Source organism: Polyodon spathula, chromosome 1 (assembly GCF_017654505.1).
Source record: "Polyodon spathula isolate WHYD16114869_AA chromosome 1, ASM1765450v1, whole genome shotgun sequence".
NCBI classification, from domain to species: Eukaryota; Metazoa; Chordata; class Actinopteri; order Acipenseriformes; family Polyodontidae; genus Polyodon; species Polyodon spathula.
This window is the reverse complement of record NC_054534.1, coordinates 61,885,247-61,906,812: the sequence shown is the minus strand read 5'-3', so window position 1 is coordinate 61,906,812 and position 21,566 is coordinate 61,885,247. Positions and strand designations below refer to the sequence as shown.

Below are 21,566 nucleotides of genomic sequence, written 5' to 3'. Positions count from 1 at the left end.
CAATCTCCTCTGAACAGTTGATGTTGAAACATCTGTACTTCTAGTAGAATTTAGCTGAGCTTGTATTTCAGGAGCAGTTAATCGCGGGTTTCGCAGACTTGTGACTCGAATGAACTTGTTCTCTGATTCTGAGGTCACCCTAGCCCTGCCTGACCTTGTTCGGTCCTCATGAGTGTCAGTTTCTTCAAATCGTTTGATGGTCTTGGCCACAGCAGTTACAGACACTTGCAAAATTCTTGTGATTTGTCTTAAAGATTGACCTTCATTTCTTAAAGTAATTACAGTCTTTTTTTTTTTTTTTTTTTTGAGCATATTTTGCCATTTTCTGCTCCCTTACATTCAGGAATGATAAACATGTGCCTGTGCTACCTATATTTATAGTAATCATGGACCCTCACCTGTTAACAATAATTAGTGACAAAAGGTTAATTAGGTAACATGCTAGTTAACTCAGAGAACATCTAACAAAGACACTTTTATACTTAGGCCAGTGTTCTAACACCGTGTTATACACATTTCAGACTTTTAACTGACTTGGGCTTCAGACTGAAATCCCCATGCTTTGGGTGACCATTTCATTGAAATTGACAAGATTTACATTTTCATTTAAAAATTTAATTTTTGAATGCAATTCACTTATGATTATCAGCTTATATAAGTTCATGTATCATATAATGAAATATTAAGTGTTTTTATAGACAAGTTTATACAGTTAAAAGCACAGATAATCATGAAAAACCTGGTTTCAAGCAAGTGTACTCAAACTTTTGACTGGTAGTATATATATATATATATATATATATATATATATATATATATATATATATATATATATATATATATATATATGTGTGTGTGTGTGTGTGATTCTTGCTGCTTGTGTACTGTTTAGGGGACCATCTGGTAGATATTTCCTTGTTTTTTTTTTTTTTTTTTTTTTTTTTTTTTTTTTTAATAGAGGTTTTAGTATTCAGGCATGTGTAAGCCTGGATTAATTTTCTGTTGCCTTGACAGTTTTCCCAAACATACTTGTTAAATCAATGCCTCATTATGCCTTATTGGCTGCCTTTTGAATAATGTAATGGCATGCCTTTGTTTGAAGTAAATGGTATAAGTTCTGATTTAAAGATAGAATATTGGATTTTCACTTGTCAAGTTGAAAATGGGATATTCAATTGGCCCTAAATCTTATGTCATTTTCATATTAACGTTGTGTCCTGATTGCTGATTATTTGTTTAATATCAGATAAAGACATTTTACTAGTTAAAAAATGAGCAGGTGCATTTTTCATTTAAAGCTGTCTATATAGTTGCTGTAATACAATGGCATGCATTGCATGCTGGAATCATTCTGTACAATGATATGTTATCTAATAGTTTGTCATTTGAAAAGCAACGCTTATTAAAAAGATTAAACTCAGCCATTGGAAAACAATGATAGTACAAGTACATTATGAAGAAAACCTCGCAGGATCGTTACCTGACTACAGCATTATCAGTGATCCTGATACAGATGCAAATTGAAGTGGTAGTAAAAGGATTAAAAAGTATGTTGCCATAGCAATGCTCATGCATTGTCATTGCTCTCAGTATAGAACCATTGCATTGAATATTGTTGGATAAAGGGATGAAGTAGGCTGTATAGTAATATGTACATAATTAACTGATTCACTACAAGTACATGGATCCTCACATTTCATAAGCACTATATTCATAAGCATTGGTCTGTGTTTTTGAAGAGTTTACATGCATTTTCTCCTAGAGTCTTCATACATGAAGGGCTACACTTCACAAACATCTGTAAAAACAATGACAAAAATATTCATCAACATACACAATTACACAACATATTCTATTGAGTAGAAGTGTGACTCTGGATGAAAGGGACTTAAAGCAAATAGTTTTCCCAATAAATGAAAACCACATCAGTTTGTAGTAGATAAAATGAAACGAGTAAATACATGTTGTGTGAACCTTAAGTAAATATGTCTGACCTGTGCATTTAAAGGTGTTGTATGAATTTGAACAATTCATATATTCAGTTTCACACCAGCAACAATCAGTATGTTTACATGAGATTGAGTTTTCAGAAAACTAATGTGTTCGTAAAGTATGGCGGTGGTAGCATCATGTTATGGGGATGCTTTTCAGCAGCAGGGACTGGCAATATTGTCAGGATTGATGGGAGAATGAATGGCACACAATACCGAGAAATCCTGGATAAAACTGCGGAAGAAGTTTGTCTTTAAACAGGACAATGATCCAAAACACACTGCCGGAGCAACACTGGAGTGGCTTAAAATGAAGAAAATAGTTGTCCTTGAGTGGCCCAGTAGGAGTCCTGACCTTAATCCCATCGAAAATCTGTGGCAAGACCTCAAAATTGCTGTCCATTACCATTCCCCAACTAACTTGACACAGCTTGAGCAATTTTGCAAGGAGGAATGGACAATTATTGCGGTGTGCAAAGTTAATAGAGACTTATTCGAAAAGACTACTGGATGTAGTAGCTGCCAGAGGTAGTTCAACAAAGTATTGGCCCAGGGGGATGAATACTTAAAAAATGATATTATTTTATTGTTTACTACTTTCTTTCTTTTTGGGGAGGACTCTGTGAAGAAGAATGTGTGACTCACAAATAACAATTCCCAATCTAATGCATCAAAATCCCAGGTTGTGAGACTCTTAAATGTGAAAAAAAGGGATGGGGGCTGAATACCTTTTCAAGGCACTGTAAATCACTGCACCTTTAATAAGGGGATTAGTACTTCAACAAAGTGACAAAGACACAATAAAACTCTGTGATCATTAAAAAAATACACCATCAATATGATATTATTATTTTCTGACCAATATTCTGTTTTATCTTCCGCTCCCTGCAGAAATTCTTCAGGACATCCTCTGCGAATTGTGGTTTAGCGATTGTCAGCTGAAGTGAATACATGCCAGTACAGCATCATTACAAATATTGCATTGTCTTAACTTTTTAGGGAGATGCAATGCATGAGATCATTCTTAATAATGTTACATCTTGGCTTTCGATTTAAGGCACTGTTTAAGAAATTCTGACAGGCATTTAAACAGAAGTATTTATAGAATGTGAGAATAATGGATTTGTACAAATTATCTTTTAGCAACAGTCAGATACTTTAAGATGGTAAAAACCTTCAAGTGTAAAGGTCATGAATATTCCATTACTTACCAATGGCTTTCAGAATAAGTTGAATTGTGTTATATAAAATAAAGATCCTCACATCTTAAAGCTTTAGTATACCATACATTCTTTATAGAGTATGCAAAATGTTCTAGCATGTAAAGATTTTAAAATAGATGGTAAATGCAGAGAAAAGGGGGTGAAGGTCCTGCTTATTTGCTTTCACATTTTATCTGGGTTTTCCCTGTGGAAAAAAAACAGATTGTTATTGATTTCCTTGGAAACTTGCCTGAAAGGGCTGACATATGACCAAAACTAATATATGCAGAAGTGTGGTAACTAGGTATTTCTATTCATTCCGTCGCTCTTAGCAGTTTCTAGTTATTATAAGGGTATAAGCACAAAACTATTTTTCTGAAGGTATTTTTGTATTGTGATAATGATGTGGACACATAGATTATTTATAATTAATACAAATACCAAAATTAAGTATTTTTAATAACATTGAAAAATAAAGATAGTAAAGTAATGTCAGTCACTAATGATTAAGTTAGGTTTGGGATACACAGTGGAATAATCAAAACACATATACTTTTTGAATACTGGAATTCAATACGTGCCTGTAAGCAGTGGTGTAGTTGAGGGTGTATGCAGGTAAACTATGTTTACCCACTTTTAATTTGGGCAATATAGCGTTTACCCTGTTCTCATATAAGGGATACAGAGTACTCATTTCTACTCTCCTGTTATATGCAAATCGTGAGTTAAAGACAAGATATTTTCATGGTGAGCGTCTGTGTTGGATTGTTGCACGTTGCTGGGGCTCTGGTTGGCTGAGACAGTGTATCTGTTCATTTTTATCTGTTTAATCTATCTGTTCAACTCCACCAAACAAGGGTTATTTTATTTACCACTACACCACTGCCTCTAAGTTATGTGTATATACCCAGATGTACATACAGTGTATGTGTATAAAATATTTAAAATCAATGCACACTAGAATATAAAAACAAACAAACAAATATAATCATAGAGTCCAGTGAGTTGTGGACTGTATGGCATTTTAAGTGATGAAGGACACTTATGTTGAAAATGTCTTAAATACATTTGTATTTATGTTGTACTTTTACTGCACCTTTACTATTACTGTAAAGTTATTTTTTGTTATATATATATATATATATATATATATATATATATATATATATATATATATATATATATATATATATATATATATATATTAGAGATAATGTTTTAGATGGAATAGTTTTGTATTTGTAAGGTAACAAACTTAAGTTTATACCGACTAAAAAATACATTGATAAAGATAAACTGGCCACCGAATTAAAGGAGTGGGAGAGACGCATGAGATTAGCAGATTATTTTTTCAATGCAAATATTCAGAATGTAATTATGAACATGGGATTAAGGTTAATAGTACAAGCACTTAGACTCCTCCAGATGGCAGAGATAAATAGTTAGATATGTATATTGAAGTAGTTAAACAAGAAATTATAGTAGGACTAAAGAAAAAATGTTAACTTCATTTAACCAATATTGAAGAACTAACTATGACTGAGTTGTTAAATGATGATGATATAAGTATAAGACCAGCAGATAAAGGTTCAGGAATAGTGATAATGAACACAGCTGACTATATGAAATGTGTAGAATGTGAATTAAATAATATGGATTCATATGAAGAAGTTAAAAGCAATACGTTCAATAAATTGGTAAAATAGGTTAAGGGAATTGTGGAGTGACTATACAATAAAGGCATTATATCAAAAGAATTTAAAAAATACATGCAGCCACATAATGCAAGAACAGGCCTAGCATGAGGAAATCCTAAAATGCACAAAGGAAATCACACTATGCGAATGATAGTCAGCACAATTGATAATCCAACACACAAAATAAATGAAATATCAGAAAAACAACTTAGGTTACATGTTCAGAAATTACCGAGCTATGTTAAGGATACAACACAATTTTTAAAAAGACTTGAATCACTAAAGCACAACATTCCAGAAAATAAAATTTTATTTTGCAAGGATGTAAAATCCTTGTTCCCAAGTGTCCCTTGTAAAGAAACTTTCGAGGCTTGTCAAAAAGCACTAGATAATAGACCAGATAAATCAATACCAACAGCAGAGGTGCTGAACATAATCAACGTCGTTTTAGAAAAGAGTTATTTTACATTTGTTGATATGAATTACAAACAAAATGATGGTACAGCAATATGATCTAAATAAGGAATACATTTTGCCGGTACATACATGGGGAAATGGGAAGAACAATTACTTTGAAAATCGGAAAGAGAACCTTTAGAATACCTTCGGTTTGTAGATTATATTTTTGGGGTTTGGACACATGGAGAAGAATCTCTTTTCCAGTTTCATAAAATGGCAAATGAAACACTTCACAATATTAAGACCTTTTTAGATACCGTAGTAAAACCTGAAAAAGGTTTAATTGAGACTGATCTCTTCTGTAAACCTACTGACATGCACCAGTATTTACACATGACCTCTGCACATCCAATACACACTAAAAGGGCAATCCCAAAGGATCTAGGAATAAGAATACAAATAATATGCTCTAAAGAAAGTGACTATGTCAAACAAAGACATGTATTAAAAACAAATCTTAAAAAAGAGGATACAAAGAAAGAATTATAGAGACAGTTAAGAAAAGTAGATAAACTAAAAAGAGATGATCTACTAGATTATAAAAATAGAGATTAAAAGGTCAAGATTCCCATTAGTAATGACTTACTCTAAACTTTTGCTCAATATTTCTAAGATAGTTTGGAAACACTTGCGGATTCTACATAATTCAGAAAAATTGAAAAAACTATTTCTTAAGGCCCCAGTGGTAGCACTCAAAAGAGAAGCTCATTTAGGTGATATTTTAGTTCACAGTAAACATAAAAGAATAATTGACAGAATAGGTTCTACAAATACTTGCAACAGTACAAGTAAAGTGTGTAAATACATGGACTAAAGTAAAAATATGATTAAACATAGCCACTAAAAACTAATACCTACTGTAAAAATAGCAACGTTGTTTATGGCCTGTGAAAAATGTGATGGAATAAAATATGTTGGAAAGACTGGAGCAACTTTATATATAATTCATAACCACCTTTAATTAATCAGAAATAAAAAAAAAAAATGAATGAACCAATAGAACAGCACTTCACCAATCAAGAACGTGACATAAATGATTAGACAATTAGACAATCTGACATATAGAAGAATAAAAGAAAGTAAATGGATAAATAGACTGAACACAATTATGCCGGCGGGACTCAACAGAAAAGAATGAACTAATTAACTCCAATAAATATATAGCATTTAAGTAAATAAATAAACAAAATTCATTCAAAAGTTGTGCATGCTGATGCGCTGGGGAGGCCAAATCAAGGCTGATCCTTGAAGCCAGCATTGCATGATAATATAAATATAAGCTTATATAAAATAATATTAATTAGAATGAATACAGATTTAAAGATAGAAGTAAAAACAATGTCACAATATATAGAACACCATTACATCATGTAAGAATAAATCATAGATTTGAATATAAACAATAACAAGTCGTTGTCATGCCGTCAAAAACCTATAAATACCTACAATGTTTTGATTCAAACACATGCTCCCTTAAGACATTGGGCAGCTGCCTCTTTGAGCTATATATATGAGAGGGAGAGAGAAGGGACTCGTTTTTTAAAAAAAGATCACAAAAATAGGTATAGAGTCTATAAATAGATTGAAATGATCCAGGGGTACCTTTATTCTGCATAACTGTTGGCTGAAAAAAATAGCATTCGAGCTGGTCGATTAACTGATTGCTAGGTGAGATTGTTTCTCAATGCAGCAGCAGCTGCTCCTTTCAGAGGTAGAGACCAGGGAGATGTTTTGAAGACAAACACGAGATAACAAATGGTTAAAGCAGGACAAGCCCAACCCCCTCCCCTGCCTGGGTGTAAACAGACAAACCTCAGCCTATCATGTGCTGTTGCTTCTCTGTGCTGCAAGAGGCCCAGACTCCGAAACACGATACATGATAGAGTGGTTAAACTTGCCAGCACCAGGGCCCCGCTGTTTCACTGAGAGAAAGAGAGAGCAGAGGAGTCGCCAGCAGAAAGGTGGGTGTCCAGCATGATGCCCATTTAACCTTGCAGACCAGCCGGGATAAGCTGTAACTGTTTGGCAGTCCATGAAGTCATTAATATGCCTGTTTTGAAAGTTCATGCTTTTTCTGCCTGCAGTGTGGTTATGTGTTTGGATTGGGAGGAGGAGGCACTTTAAGCAGTTTAAACCAGAATAGAGGCTACATTAGCATCTGAAGAGAAGAGGTGGTCTTACTTAACCCCTCAGGGACCATTGAAGGATTTATCCAAGGTAAAGGCTCTGCTTGTTTTTTTTTTTTTTTGTCTTTGAGTCACTTTAAGTGCTGTTCACCATTTCATACTGTGAGTTTATTTCAGTTTTGTGAACCTTTGCTTGCAATGTACTTTAAAAAAAAAAAAAAAAAACATTTTAATAATCTGCAAATGAATAATGTAGTATATCAATATCATAGTATAGTTATATGGCGATATATATATATATATATATATATCATATATATATATATATATATATATATTATATGTATTTTATCTAGACCGTAGAGGAAAGTGGAAATGCATCTCAATTTCAAATTTTAGGGTTATACAGTTAAAATGTGACAAAAAAAATTTAATGTTTTTTTATGGGTTCCGGCATACGACTGGCCTTGCTGACAATATATATATCTATATATATATATATATATATATATATATATATATATATATATATATATATATATATATATATTATAATATTATATGGTTAAAATACCCAAGGAAATTAAGCAGTGACTGTCTAATTCATTAAGATACGAGTGGGAACTGTAATATTGATGAATGTGCAATTGAACAGTGTGGATTGGCTAATTTTAATGAGAAGGAATTACTGTAGATACAATCTTAGTTTGTTTAGGTTTAAAATGCTAGACTTTAGCTTTGCTGCTAATGCTTTTCAGTTGGGAGAAGGTGCATGGTAGGAGCCATTTTCCCTGACTGGTATACACTAGAGTGCTTGTAATTGGAAGCAGATTGGGGCTAGGAATTCTTTAGTGTCAGATTACCTTTTCAAATAAACCTTTATTTCTTCAATTTGAATTTTATGTCAGTTATTCTGTGGTCAGGAAAGAATGGCTTGAAAAATTCACCAGGGTAAAACAAAGTTTTAAACATATTTTCCTCATATTATACTGATACATGTTCAGATAAATCTACCATAAACTGTCTGAAGAACAAGGGTGTATAGTTTATAGTGTTCTGTAATTGTCATCAAAGTAAGCTGAAGTCCTTAAAGATTTTTTTTTTTTTGTAAGATTTAAAGACACAATGCAATTATGGGCAAGGATGTTTTATATAGGAGGGCAGTGGAGTAAAACCATATCATTAATAGATAAATATATCTGTATAGGGTTCGGTCTAAACTTCGAAATACGCTTTTACATCAGTGCTAAATTGGAGCCATTTACTGTTTTGTTAATTAGCAGAAAACTGCAGTGAGATGATTCACAATAGCAAGTATGTACTCACATTTTCTGTAGTCACAGCATTTCTGACGCAGTTTCATCTAAATTCTAGTCATCCAATGTGTTACATGCACTTCACAGATTAGAGTAACCTGCACAAAATGAGGAACATGTTAGATTATCATCACGTGCACAGCAATTTTTATTAATGCATCTTCCAAAAGAGGAGTTATGTTTTTCTATGTCAGTTGATTTCTGTAGGCAAATCATCATGTGAATGTAAAGTCTAAACAGATTGCTTGAAGAGTAATGCTTCAGTATTGTAAAATAGAAGGAAGAGTGAATCGAATCGAGATGTTAATTTTTTGTCTATAAATAGCATGGTACTGTCTGTGATATAAAATAATTTGCTGTGTGATTGTTTTGATGTAATCTGTTGCTAGGTGTACCATTATTATTATCTTCATGTGTTTTAGTAGTTTTGTTATGATGCAGATAAGAAATATTGCATTTGAAATATGGCAAAATACTTTGATCAAAATTGTTTTGCATTTGTACAGTATACTGATACAGTAATACTTAAGCGATAGAGCCCATCGATGCAGGCTCTACTGTGTGGTACATGACCACGACTGGAGTTATGCGTCCCAAGCCGTAGTCGAGGGCGCTAATGAAAGTCAAAGTCATCTACCACATGGTAGAGTACGCATCGAGAGGTCTCTGTCGCTATTAGAAAACTATTTCTTTATTTATTTTCTCTTTAAAAAGAACTTTAAAATCTATATGTAGCTTGAACTTCGGATATTTTGCCAGGTAACCTTCTTCTGAGGAAAATAATCCCTAACATAATTAGAACAGAAAAACGACACACGTAGTGAAAATATTATTATTGTTATTAAAGTTACTATTATTTGGATAACATATTTATTGGGGTCTTACTCTTTCTTATTGTAACTTATCTGGACATATGCAATTGTTGAGTAGTCCGTGTAGTATTGAGTTGGACTCGAAACTTGTTGTTGGAGGCGGGGCATCATTCAAGCTGGCAGGGAGTGAATTGGCTTGTGTAGAAAGAACTGAAACTGGTTTGGCAGTTTGACTGGCTGGTTTTGAGTGAGGGTGTTGTTTGGATCCAGCTGATGACAGAATTGTGGACCAATTGTGTCTTTCCTGTTGATCTGCTCTCCAGTAGCTGTTTAGCCTTCATTTAGCCTTCATTACGGTGTCCTTTCACAGACATGATTTTGTTTGTCTCAAGACCAGCGTCAGAAAGTAGCTTTTTATGTTATCAGATTAGTTGTAGATTAGAATGTCTTTGTGCACGGATTGATTTAAAATTTAATTCAATTAAGCACTTCAACGTTCCATCGGGTATCTATGCAAAATAGAAGCCTGCTAGATCTGGAAGCTGATTGGCTGTTCGCACTCAATTGTTTTCTAATATGAAATATATCATACATCAAAGCATAAAACTATGAACACACAGTGGGTTGAAGGATCCATACATCTTCCAGTAGACAAAACTATCATTGTCTGACAAGTTTGTGAGGTCATCAGTGGATGATCTTGTGCAACCAGCAGGCGGCTGTTACTCTACAGTCAAATAATCCACTGAAATCTTGGATTTATGAGTAAAGAGTAAAGGCCTTAGGTGCCTCAATTGAAAGTCTAGACAATTCTCCCTTTTTTGTTTGTTGAGTGTATATCAATACTGGCTCAGATTCTTTAAGACAAAGAGCCCCATGTAAGACAGAACAGGTGGCAATTTGCAAATAATAATAATAAAAACAAATAACAGTGAGTTGTATAATCTCTTAATTTTAGTATTTTTCTGAATGTCAGTATCCTTAGAGTTCATCTGTTATTTGACGTGTTATTCCATTGACAAGTTTTGTTCTGTTCTTGCTGTTAAAGTTGTCACTAAATCAGTATTTAAGCAACACAGGTCTTAAGTGTCGAGGTGTCTCCCTGGAGGACTTTTCCATAAAGCCTTAAACCTGTAAATCATCTAGTGTTAAAGGAACATGCATAGTCACCAGTGAATCTTAATGGGGGATCTCAAGGTTCCCCTCTATACTCTTAAGATGTTTAGTTATAACAAGTGCCTCTATTAGCATAAGGTAACTATTGAATCTATTCAGTCTTTAACAACGAAGACTACACGGTGATCTGATTCAAGCATTCAAAACTCTAAAAGGTATTGACAGTGTCGACCCAAGGGACTGTTTCAACCGAAAAAAGAAACAAGGACCAAAGGTCACAAATGGAGATTAGACAAAGGGGCATTCAAAACAGAAAATAGGAGGCACTTTTTTAACACAAAGAATTGTGAGGGTTTGGAACCAACTCCCCGGTAATGTTGTTGAAGCTGACACCCTGGGATCCTTCAAGAAGCTTCTTGATGAGATTCTGGGATCAATAAGCTACTAGCAACCAAACGAGCAAGATGGGCAGAATGGCCTCCTCTCGTTTGTAAACTTTCTTATGTTCTTATTTCTAAACTGAAAAGACAAATTTCCAGCTTTGAATTCTACAGGACATTTTCAGGAAAGAGACTCCGCTCAAGAAAACTAATGATCTTATAACGTTCACAACACAAGAATGGTTACTATAGGATCACAAGTAATGTGAAAACTTACATTAAGAACCATATTGCAAATTCCATAACAGTAGTACTAAAGGCAAATGGAAATTGAATTATAATGTATGTAAATCTAATAGCACTTGCTTTGTCCAGTTGTCCTAAACTTTAGAGCTGAGAGCCTATGTATTCCATTCAATGTTTTACCTTTTAGAAATAAAGGTGTCTCTTATCACAATATATGTTTTACATTGTTTGTGAGAGTGTTACTGGAAATTGTGGAATAATAGCAAATGCTTGTTTTTATGTTTACGACAAACCACATTGGTTGTGTCACCTAGTCCTGGAGACAGTGACAGAGTAAGCTCCTTAGTGCACTGCTAGCTGTTAAGCCAAAGAGTAATAGTCATATACCAAGTGGCACCCCTTAATAAGCAGAGCTGTTTATCAACAGACAAATAATACAGCACATTTGCTATTTGGGGTCATTCTGTTACAAGCCACATACATTTAAAGATGGCAGGGTTTTGTGTTCGTAGATAACTATGGCTGCCTTCATTTTTAAGACCTTGTAAGCTGTCTGAACATCTGTACTAAGCATGTGATTTATGATAAAAGCCACAAGGTGTGCTCTAGAGCATTAAACCATAAATACAACTCCAGGCTTTTAGTTGCAAAAAGAAAAAAAAACAGTAATGCATTTTTAAAAGGCTGTATATTAAAGCATTTGGACAGGTAACAGTTCTGTGTAGGAACAACTTTTTTTTTTTTCTCTCCCTCTCCCATACACATTGCATGAGTATGAAGACACAAAGAAATCAGTGATAGCAAGAAGTATAAATGACATCAAGTCCTGAATAATTGTATACATAATATTTGATAAAACAACACGTTTTCACGACTACCCTTTGTATTTATTGAATGTAAATCTTGTAATTCTCCCAGAGCAACGTTTTAAGTAATCTATTCCTTTGTTAAGTAGTCAGTTCATTATGAATATGGTGTTTGGGGAGAACATGTGTGTGAGTGGGTGGGGTGTGCATCAGAACATGCCATGGTATAGAACAAGAGCTTCTCCCTTAGAGGCTCTGTGAAAAACAAATATCCCAAATAACCACAGTACATAGCTTCACTTTGTATCTCTTCATTGATTTACCTCTTATTAATCTATTTTACTTATTCACATTAACAGTTTTATCACTGGCCCTCCTTATTCTGTTGAATATATTTAAATTTGGAATATGAACATATGTGAAAGACAGTGCTGTGGGTGAAAAGTTGTTTCTGCTTCCATTATTTCAGTTCAAACTCACTAATGGTTGTGCTGCAGTCAGACCAGCAAAGGTCTCAGTATGCAGCAGTAAGTGTATGTGTATTTGCATATCCTGAAGTAGCACTAAAATGCAAAATACAATAATATGGGGGGCAGTGATAATGTTAATTAACTGAATAAGAAAATGGGTTTATGAGCTGGACTAAAACCAACCTCAACTATTAAGCTATTCCTAAAGTAGATTGCTACATTGATTGTGAAGTGCAGTAGCCTACATACTTCACAACCAACTTGTAAATACCTGCAGGCAACCTTTAATTATGAATAGTTTTGAGATCAATCTTATTTTAAGCTGATGAAAAATTATCACGAAGAATCATTTTTTGTATTAAGTGTAATTATTGCAGTCTAAGATGTTTTAGTAAATGTTCAGTTAATAGCATGAAGGTTATGTCTTACAGCTAAGAGTACAAAAATAAAAGGAAAGTGGGCTGGAGTGGCATGAAACCGGATACCCAGGTATTTATTAGTTCATGACTTTGTCAAGCGCAAAATGAGGAGAACCTTTTTCTGGTTTGTTTCTCTTTAGCTTAAGTGGATATTGAATTTTTCAAAAGCTTTACAGAGAATTGTACAATGATCATTGTAACAAGATCACATTTTTGAACTCCAGTCACAAATAGTTCTTGACAAGCATTTTAACAGACATCCTTTAATGAAATAAATATTGCTAATAGAAAGTGTAATGAAGATACTATTTTGTTTTGAAAAAGCCCGAGCATTTTGGTAACTGAAGATGTTTAATGAAGTTACTGTAATGTAAACTATATGGGACATTTGCAGGTTAGTGATTTGCATTATTTTCTGTCAAATAAATAGTAAAAATGAGTTAATTGTAGTTATTGTGCAGTTGTAGATATTATATTTCAGTTGTTACTGAACGGGTATGAATGAGTAGCTTGATATCATGCTTGATATTAAGAGGTGGATGCATGCTTGTCGTCGCTTGCTGGTGGCACCGGGTTTCCTATCTTCAGCTGCGGATATGCTTTGTACTCTTCTTCTGTTCAAAATGTTTCTGGCAAAGTTCTTTGGCTAGATGCAACTTATTATTTCTTATCTTCTTGCCCCTGCATTCCTTGTAAAGCATAAAAGAGTTGATGCCTGCGAGGCCCAGCTTTCACTGAGTATTTCCATGTCAACTCCATACTTCGTTGTATTGTAAAACTACAGCCTCAAAAGTGGCTAGTGTAAATGGGGTAATAGTGTGTTTTACCAAGGCCTGAAACCGAGTGCCTGGAAAACAGTTACATGCATCACCAAAAGTGTGACCTTGGTAGAGGTGGAAAAAGCCATTTGGCTACTTTATGACAGCTGCTCTCCCGCTCTGCTTTATCACACAAAAATGTCAAGGATTACTGATTACAATCCCCCTTGTGTTCATTTTTTTTTTCAATCAGTCTCCCCCTAATTGTAATTAATCAGGAGATCTGGGTCATCAAAGGCACCACTTTAATAGAACAATTAAAAAAAAAAAAAAACAGTTTAAAAGGGTTAAACAAGAAAACATGTGGCAATTTCAGCAATTTGTCTTGGTACCATTTTCAAAAATAATGTTACATTAGACTTCTAACAGGGCACATTTTTATTTGTGTAAGACTCAAACATAAATATAGTAGCATGGAAGGTATACTTTTTTTTTTTTTAAGTGAATAAAACTGACAAAATATTTCCTATAATTGTGTGTAATCACAATAATCACCGGTAATTAAAACTGAGATGGAAAATCCTTCTAAATGTCTTTGAAAGACGCACATGTATTGTCAACATGCTAGCTGTAATATTAACTATGCACAATGGCAAATAAAAGCAGTAATATACATACTAATAATAATAATAATAATAATAATAATAATAATAATCGTTTTCTTCTGATAGTAAACATTTTGCTTCATTTTAGTGCATGTACTATGTCAGATAAGAAATACCATACAGGTGATTTACACTTAGACTTAAGAAGTGACCCGAATGCTTTTCTTAACAAAGACAGAAACAAAACTCCACACAATTTAAAGCTACCCTAGTGCGTATCAACCCAATTTCACCACACAGTAACTGTCAGATATTACGAATTACTTCTGTGTCGGCTGTAGTTTCACTGCGCTGTGCCTAATTGTAATTAATCAGAGCAAAGCTCGGGAATTGTTCTAGAAAAGGGGTTTTGATCCCCATATGAAAGTATGTTTCAATTAGTTAGCAAAATATTCTTGGTCAAAGTGTGCCCTGCAATTTGTTATTGTTATACAAACACATGTAAAAAAAAAAATTCTCATATATTGTTTTCCGGATAATTTTAATGAAGGACAATTTAATGGTTGTGCTTAGAGATAAAGAAAATTAAAAAAAAAAAAAAAACGTCAAGACAATCTGGCCTCTGCTGGCATCATTGAATGCATCTCTTTCATTGTACTTAAGTTTTTGTTCATAACTGCTCCTCATTTTTTCTTGGTGATTACTAGACAGTATGATATTTTAATAAGCCACTTTTAAATGAAGAGGGATTGTAAAAGTTGTTAACTAAAAGCAAGTTAAGAGCTAAATATAAAAGTAATAGCAGTGTTGTTCACTGTAGGACTACACTAACTATTTCCCAAGAGAATTTAAACAGACACTATTTCTAACATTCAGTATCTTCATTAATTTCCTGCACACTGATGTCTGCATAACATCAAATGAGGTGGGCAGCATGACCCAAGTATCAGACTGGTTAGAAGCCTAGCTCTAATATAACCCACTCAGAAAAGCAAACAATCCTCATTTCTATATGATCCCAATATGACAGGGCTGTGCTACATTATGATGCTGTTGCACAAGTGATTTATGTAATTTGAGATGGCTGTGCTGTGAATGGACCAGGCAGGCTTTTGTGCCAAAGGCAGGAATTTTAAGCTGTCTCGTCTCTATAGTGGTTCATTTGTTCTACGACACTTTAGCTACTCCTCCAAATGGCCAATTAACAAGGACACCAGACACCAAAGTGTGTTATGAGTAAAACGACAGGTGAAAATGCTTGCTTTGAACCAGTATTTTGCATGCAATTATATCATTGCATGAGGTGATTGTCATTCTGTTTAGCTGCTTCTGTTTATATTTCTATTGTAAATATATTAAAGTAAACCACTGTATTTAAAGATGTGGCATATGGTGTAGAAAATAGTTGATAAAATGTACTGGTACAATCTAGTGAACATGGTACATTGTGATGCCTTGGAACAAACAAAATAGACCTTTTAAAAAAGGGGGAAGAAACAATTATGCCACCATAAACAATTGCAGTACTAAAACTTGCTATACCAGTAATCATTATAAATTCATTTTTACAGAAATACCTTAAACATAAACCACTGGAATACAAACACAACGGAAAGAATGATATAACAAATGGTAAAATTGTAATTATTATTATTATTATTATTATTATTATTATTATTATTATTATTATTATTATTATTACTACCTCATTTAAATGTTTTGACAGAGGTCTGTGAGCACATTTGCAGTGACTATTCAAAGAAAAGATATGTATTGTCCTAAATCTTAAAGTACCAGAACGGCAATTAAAATATAGATTTAAAAAAAAAAAAAATATACGTATCACGTTTTATTTGTACATTGAACTTGAGGTAACGTTTAATAGGTAATACATGCATCTTGCATGTCTTTTAGGCTTCTCCGCCTTGATCAGTGCTGCCAGATTGGCAGTAAATGTTGTCTTTGGAGGTTTGGTTATTTTTTGGCTTTTTATCATACATGTTTTTTTTCTGTTCCTTATGATTTATGAAGTAATCTCCAGTTCAGAACTTCAATCACCACGCTGCACTGTATAATATATCATGTTCTCTCCCCGTCTTTTTTTCTGGAGGTCTGCATTCAATAAAACTACGAATCCCACAAACACTCAGTTATTTTTTATCTGTCATCAATTTTAAAACTATCAGTACAATTATAATTGTTTTGTTTTGTTTTTTTTTTTTTTTTTTGTTTTTTTTTAAGACTATCTGCTGACAGTTATGGACAATTTTAATTTTAAACTACATTCTGAGTATCTTGAATACCGCATTTGATCTCATCAGATAAAAAAAAAAAACGGTTTGGGTACTCTAAATTGTGAGAAAAAAAAAACAAGAAAAGCAGATACATAAAAATTACTATTACTTTCCAGCATCTCTGGGCTGGGGAGTTTCCCATCGCCATCTGTCAGGCAGGGTATTTCCAGCCATGTGTGGATTGGCTGGGCAGGGCACTGCCTCCCTCCAGCTCCCCTATAAAAGGGTCTGTGAAAAGGACCTTGGGGTTAGCCGGGAGAAGAAGGAACTGTTACAAGAATCTGGATTGTTTTAACTGGTTGTTTTGTTTGATTTATTTGTGTGAGAATAAACCAAGTGTTTACTTTAAGCACCTCTGTTTTGTGTCCTTCTTGACATCGCTACAATATATTACATCTTAAAGGTCAGTCATTCATTCCAAACTCCGGGTCCCTGCACTGATCAATATATAAAGCAGCAGCTTTAAACCTGTGTTTATGGCCACAGTCATAGGACACACCTTTGCTGTCTTCTTCGTCAACATTTTTACTAAAATAATTGTTAGCCTTCTTAAAGTAGTACTGTCGTTTGTAATAGAAGCCCCTGTTCTCTCCATTGCATCATAAGGACGACTGACTTAATCAGACAGTTGTGCAGGAGATGTATCATACTTGACTCTGCAAACATTTAAAATACGCAACAGTTATCAAAGACTCTGATTCAATGTGTACCATCAAAACTGGTATGTAGGGAATCGGATACTGAATTTTTTGTTCCTACTGCTTATTCAATAGAAAGACTAATTTGATTTCCCATGGAAAATAAATTGCTTCATTGGTGCCCAGTCCTTCACATTAGACTGTTCGGGCGCCATATAAGCATTTTCAAACAAATCAGTAAAGATTCTTAAGTTAATTCTTAAGTCAAGGTTCTGCCTATAGAAGAAAGAACAACTGAAGCTGGCAGCCACCCTACCATGGGTCTTTTTTTGAAAAGGGAGCTGCATGTTCCAGTTGGCTGTGTGGAATGAAATCAATGAAAACAATGTTAAGCTTTCTTAATAATTTTCTTTTGAGAAGGTGCTGTTTAGCTATAATTGATTAAATTCTTAATATTGATTAAACAAAAAAAAAGTGCCATGTGAACAATAACATCCTCAACCCGTTGGTTATTGCTTATTGTTATACACATGGTGCATTCTAAAATGCTGCATATCCCCCCATGACTTACACGTAATACTAACAGATTACATTTGTAACAGAATAACATTTGTAAACAGACAAGTCTGAGACTTGCTTAACCTAAAAGGAAAAAAAATCGGAGACATTTTTCCTTACAGAATAACTTGCATGTGTCGATTTTCCATTTATTTAACCGCATGCAGGATAAAAAGTGCTTCTTCTTTTAAGATTCTGAATTGGAAGTAAAATCTGATCCAAAAATTGTTATTTAGCTAAACAAAAGGCATGAATAATCTGTTAGTAGTGTGGGCTTTTGTAATATTGCTTCTATGAATATTAAGCAAGGAAAGATGAATTCATTTGTTTTTATTAAAGTGGGATTTGAGATAGTGTAAAGGCAGCACTAAGCAGCCATTTGTTTTGAATTACGCTCAATATTCTTCCTGGGCTGTGTGGAAATAATTATTTGTTGGAACCGTCAATGATGTATAAACAATCAAAAGCAGACACACCCAAAATAAATATGCAGGGCTGTGATCTTTTCTGATTTGGTGCATTTCTTTATAGTTCCAGCAAGTTTCTCTTGTTTAGGTAACATGTTTCTTTTGAATGATAATTGCACTGCTTAGTAAGGAAGGCTTTGTTGTTGTTGTTTGTAATGCATGTTCTGAAATATCTAATTTGTTTGGTAATGGTACTTTTACATTATTGTGAAATCTTTCTTTGCAATGACAGCAATATATATATATATATATATATATATATATATATATATATATATATATATATATATAATTTTTTTTTTTTCTTCTGACTACAGTCGAGTTTGTATTGTTTTTAAGAGATTCTCAAGATACAATCCAGGTGCATCTGTGTTCATTAGTCATGGTGGGTGTATAAATCATGGAAATCCAAAGCATTTCCTCACCTGTCATTTTTGTCAAGATGGGATTGTATTTTCATGCAGTAGATCTATGTTTTCAATAATACTTGCCGCTTACAGCTAATAGGTAAATACCTTTGATTGTCAGAAAATAGTCTGAACTGGTTGATTGCAGTTGAACTAAACGACATGGGCAAGGTAGATGCCCCAATACAGCATTTACAGCATAACACATTGGGAATTCATGAATTTGTAATTCAACACTGAATTATGCCCTGCAATGCAAGACCATATAATGTATTCCCATGCAATTATTTTTCATTAGTTCCATAGTGAAACAGCAAATGTGTTCTCTGCCAATCCTTTTTATGTCTTTTTTTTAATTGTAAAATAAACAAAAAATTAAATACAAATATATTGAATGGTTCCTGTATAGGATAACATATCGATCCTGACATAGTAATTATCAGTTTGGTAAGGGAATTGTGCACAGTTTAATATACAGACAATTAATTGATTCCTGTTAATATAACATAAACCGACATGGCTATCGGGATAAATACATTATTATGGATTCAATTATTCTACTTTTCAAAGTATATATATGCTATATATATGCTGTACTATTGGAAGGCTATGCAGCAGTCGGTGTTAATTATTTACAAGGTCTCTTGGTGCTGTAACACTGCAGGTAGCATCAGGGAGTGAGCAGCACAGAAAGGCATTTACATCCTGCGTGACTGTTGTAAGGGGGAACAGTTGTGAACCTTGTTACCAAAAAAAAATAGTAATGACTGTAAGAGGGCAGATAAGAGCTCGTCTTTTGAGAAGGCTTGAAACATGTGAAAAGGACATTTAAATTAAGTTTGCGTCTTAACTTTTAAAACCTGCAGTCAGATGCTCCATCTTAAGTCGATTGCTTCAAAAAGGAAACCAGAAAATATCTGAGTAGCCCCAATCTTGGGAGCCAAGCTTGAACTTACATGCAGCATTTGTGGGAAATGAAAACAACGGAATTGGGGCACTTTCTCAAGGCTCTCATGCTGCTGCAGTTTTGTAAGCCTCTGATGAATGTGGGAGTCTTCCTAAGCCACAATGACTGGTTCTGCAACAAAAGCATGATTTCAGTGCCTCAGACCCCAGCTGCCACATTTTCAGGTAATTGCAGGAAAGTAATCATTCTGTATGACGTGTGGTTTATTTTTGAATGCAAGTTGTAAATATGCATTTGGAGCAAAAAAAACAAAAACAACAACAAAAAAAAAGGGTTGAGACAATACTTATTCTAATTCAAAAGACACTGTGTCTCTTTTGGTTCTTAGCTAGATTATTGTACAGCAACCTTCCGATGTAATCTCTTGTATCTGTTTTTGAGGTGATGATGTGTTCAAGTTTCTATTCCTACCTGTACTAGAAGAGTATTTAATTCATGAATGGGACCCAGCCACATCTACATGTTGTTTGTTATAGATGACGAGTAAGATTGAAAGGAGTCTGCTTAACAAGACTCTCCATGGTCTGTGGATCAGGTTATTCTTAATCCTACAATCACTGTAACAGAGAACGGAACCATGGATACCTTATCACATTGAATAAAGGGGATAAATTTGACTGCTGTATTTAACAAAAAAAAAAAAAGGTTTTAAATGCCTGAAGAATGTGTCGGCTGTGGTTATACATCTAGATTAAACAAGAATGTTTTACGGATCAAATTTCTTTCTAAAGAATATTTCTATAAAGGGTAACTGATAACGTTCACCAACATATTCAGTACATTTAATGAGGCAGGCGAATTAATTGTTTGGGTTAAAATATTTTAAAACGCATACAATACTGTCTGGTTTTATTCGGAAAATAACTTGGTTTTCGACTTTTTTGAGGGGTGGCATGACTATATCTAAATGTATGATTTAACAATGAATGTGCTGTGTATACAGTAAATGAATATATTCATATCTATCTTGTTCGGTAATTCTTTTCTGGATTCCCAAAAATTTCTTTCCTGTGAGCCTTCAGAACAACAGTAAAAGCCAGCACAATAGTTTAGCACAGTGACGCACTGGTGCGCTGACCTTTGGCTTCGAAGTTACTGAGTTCATGTCCCAGCACCATCACTTCAAGTGTGTCCTCTAAAGCACTTCAGACCTCAACCAATTAACGTAACATTACTGAACCAAAGCTCACACCGGCCCAAGAGGATGCACTGACAGACAAGCTCAACTACCCAGTCCCAGCATCCCAGAACATGAGGTTGTAGGTGATTTGTAATGTTCTGTAGAAACCCGTTTCAAAAGGATGTGTTGTTATTATTAGTAGTAGTATTAGTATATTTAAGGATGTGTTGTTATTATTATTATTATTATTATTATTATTATTATTATTATTATTATTATTATTAGTAGTAGTAGTAGTATTAGTATTAGTATTAGTATTAGTATTAGTATATTTACGGATGTGTTGTTATTATTATTTGTAGTATTAGTATATTTATTGCCAGAAGTATCAAATAAAAATTTGCCATTTGTTTTATTGTTATAGTGAGCAAATTTGGCCTTAGACTTGCCTTATTCTGCTACATAATTTACGTGAATCAGATGGCTTGTTTGGGGGGAAAAAAGCACATTGTTAAACAAATAAAATGAAACCATGTATACAAATTAAAATGTACTGTAATAATAACAACATACTGTGACTAGACATATCATATATTTATTATGGATACAGGATACATATATATTAGAGGTCAGCACAGGTACCGTAAAACCTGGGTTTTAAATTTCTAGATGCTACCCCGGTCTCTTTTTATTACCCGGGTTTTGATTTATT

The 21,566-nt window shown here is 33.9% G+C and overlaps 1 protein-coding gene across 19 annotated transcripts in view; it reads left to right on the top strand.

Moving 5' to 3' along the window:
• Positions 1 to 21,566, top strand: part of LOC121320601 (teneurin-3-like) — a 280,613-nt gene that overhangs the window by 139,918 nt on the left and 119,129 nt on the right. For 2 of the 19 annotated variants that reach the window (XM_041259222.1, XM_041259179.1), the window contains exon 1: positions 7,188 to 7,310. The exons of 16 other annotated variants lie outside the window; for them this stretch is intronic. In XM_041259222.1, coding sequence (XP_041115156.1) covers positions 7,226 to 7,310 — 85 coding nt within the window. In that variant the 5' untranslated portion in view covers positions 7,188 to 7,225. Of the gene's footprint in view, positions 1 to 7,187; positions 7,311 to 7,433; positions 7,567 to 21,566 lie in introns of those variants that run through there. One more of the 19 variants, XM_041259207.1, reaches the window with a different exon arrangement.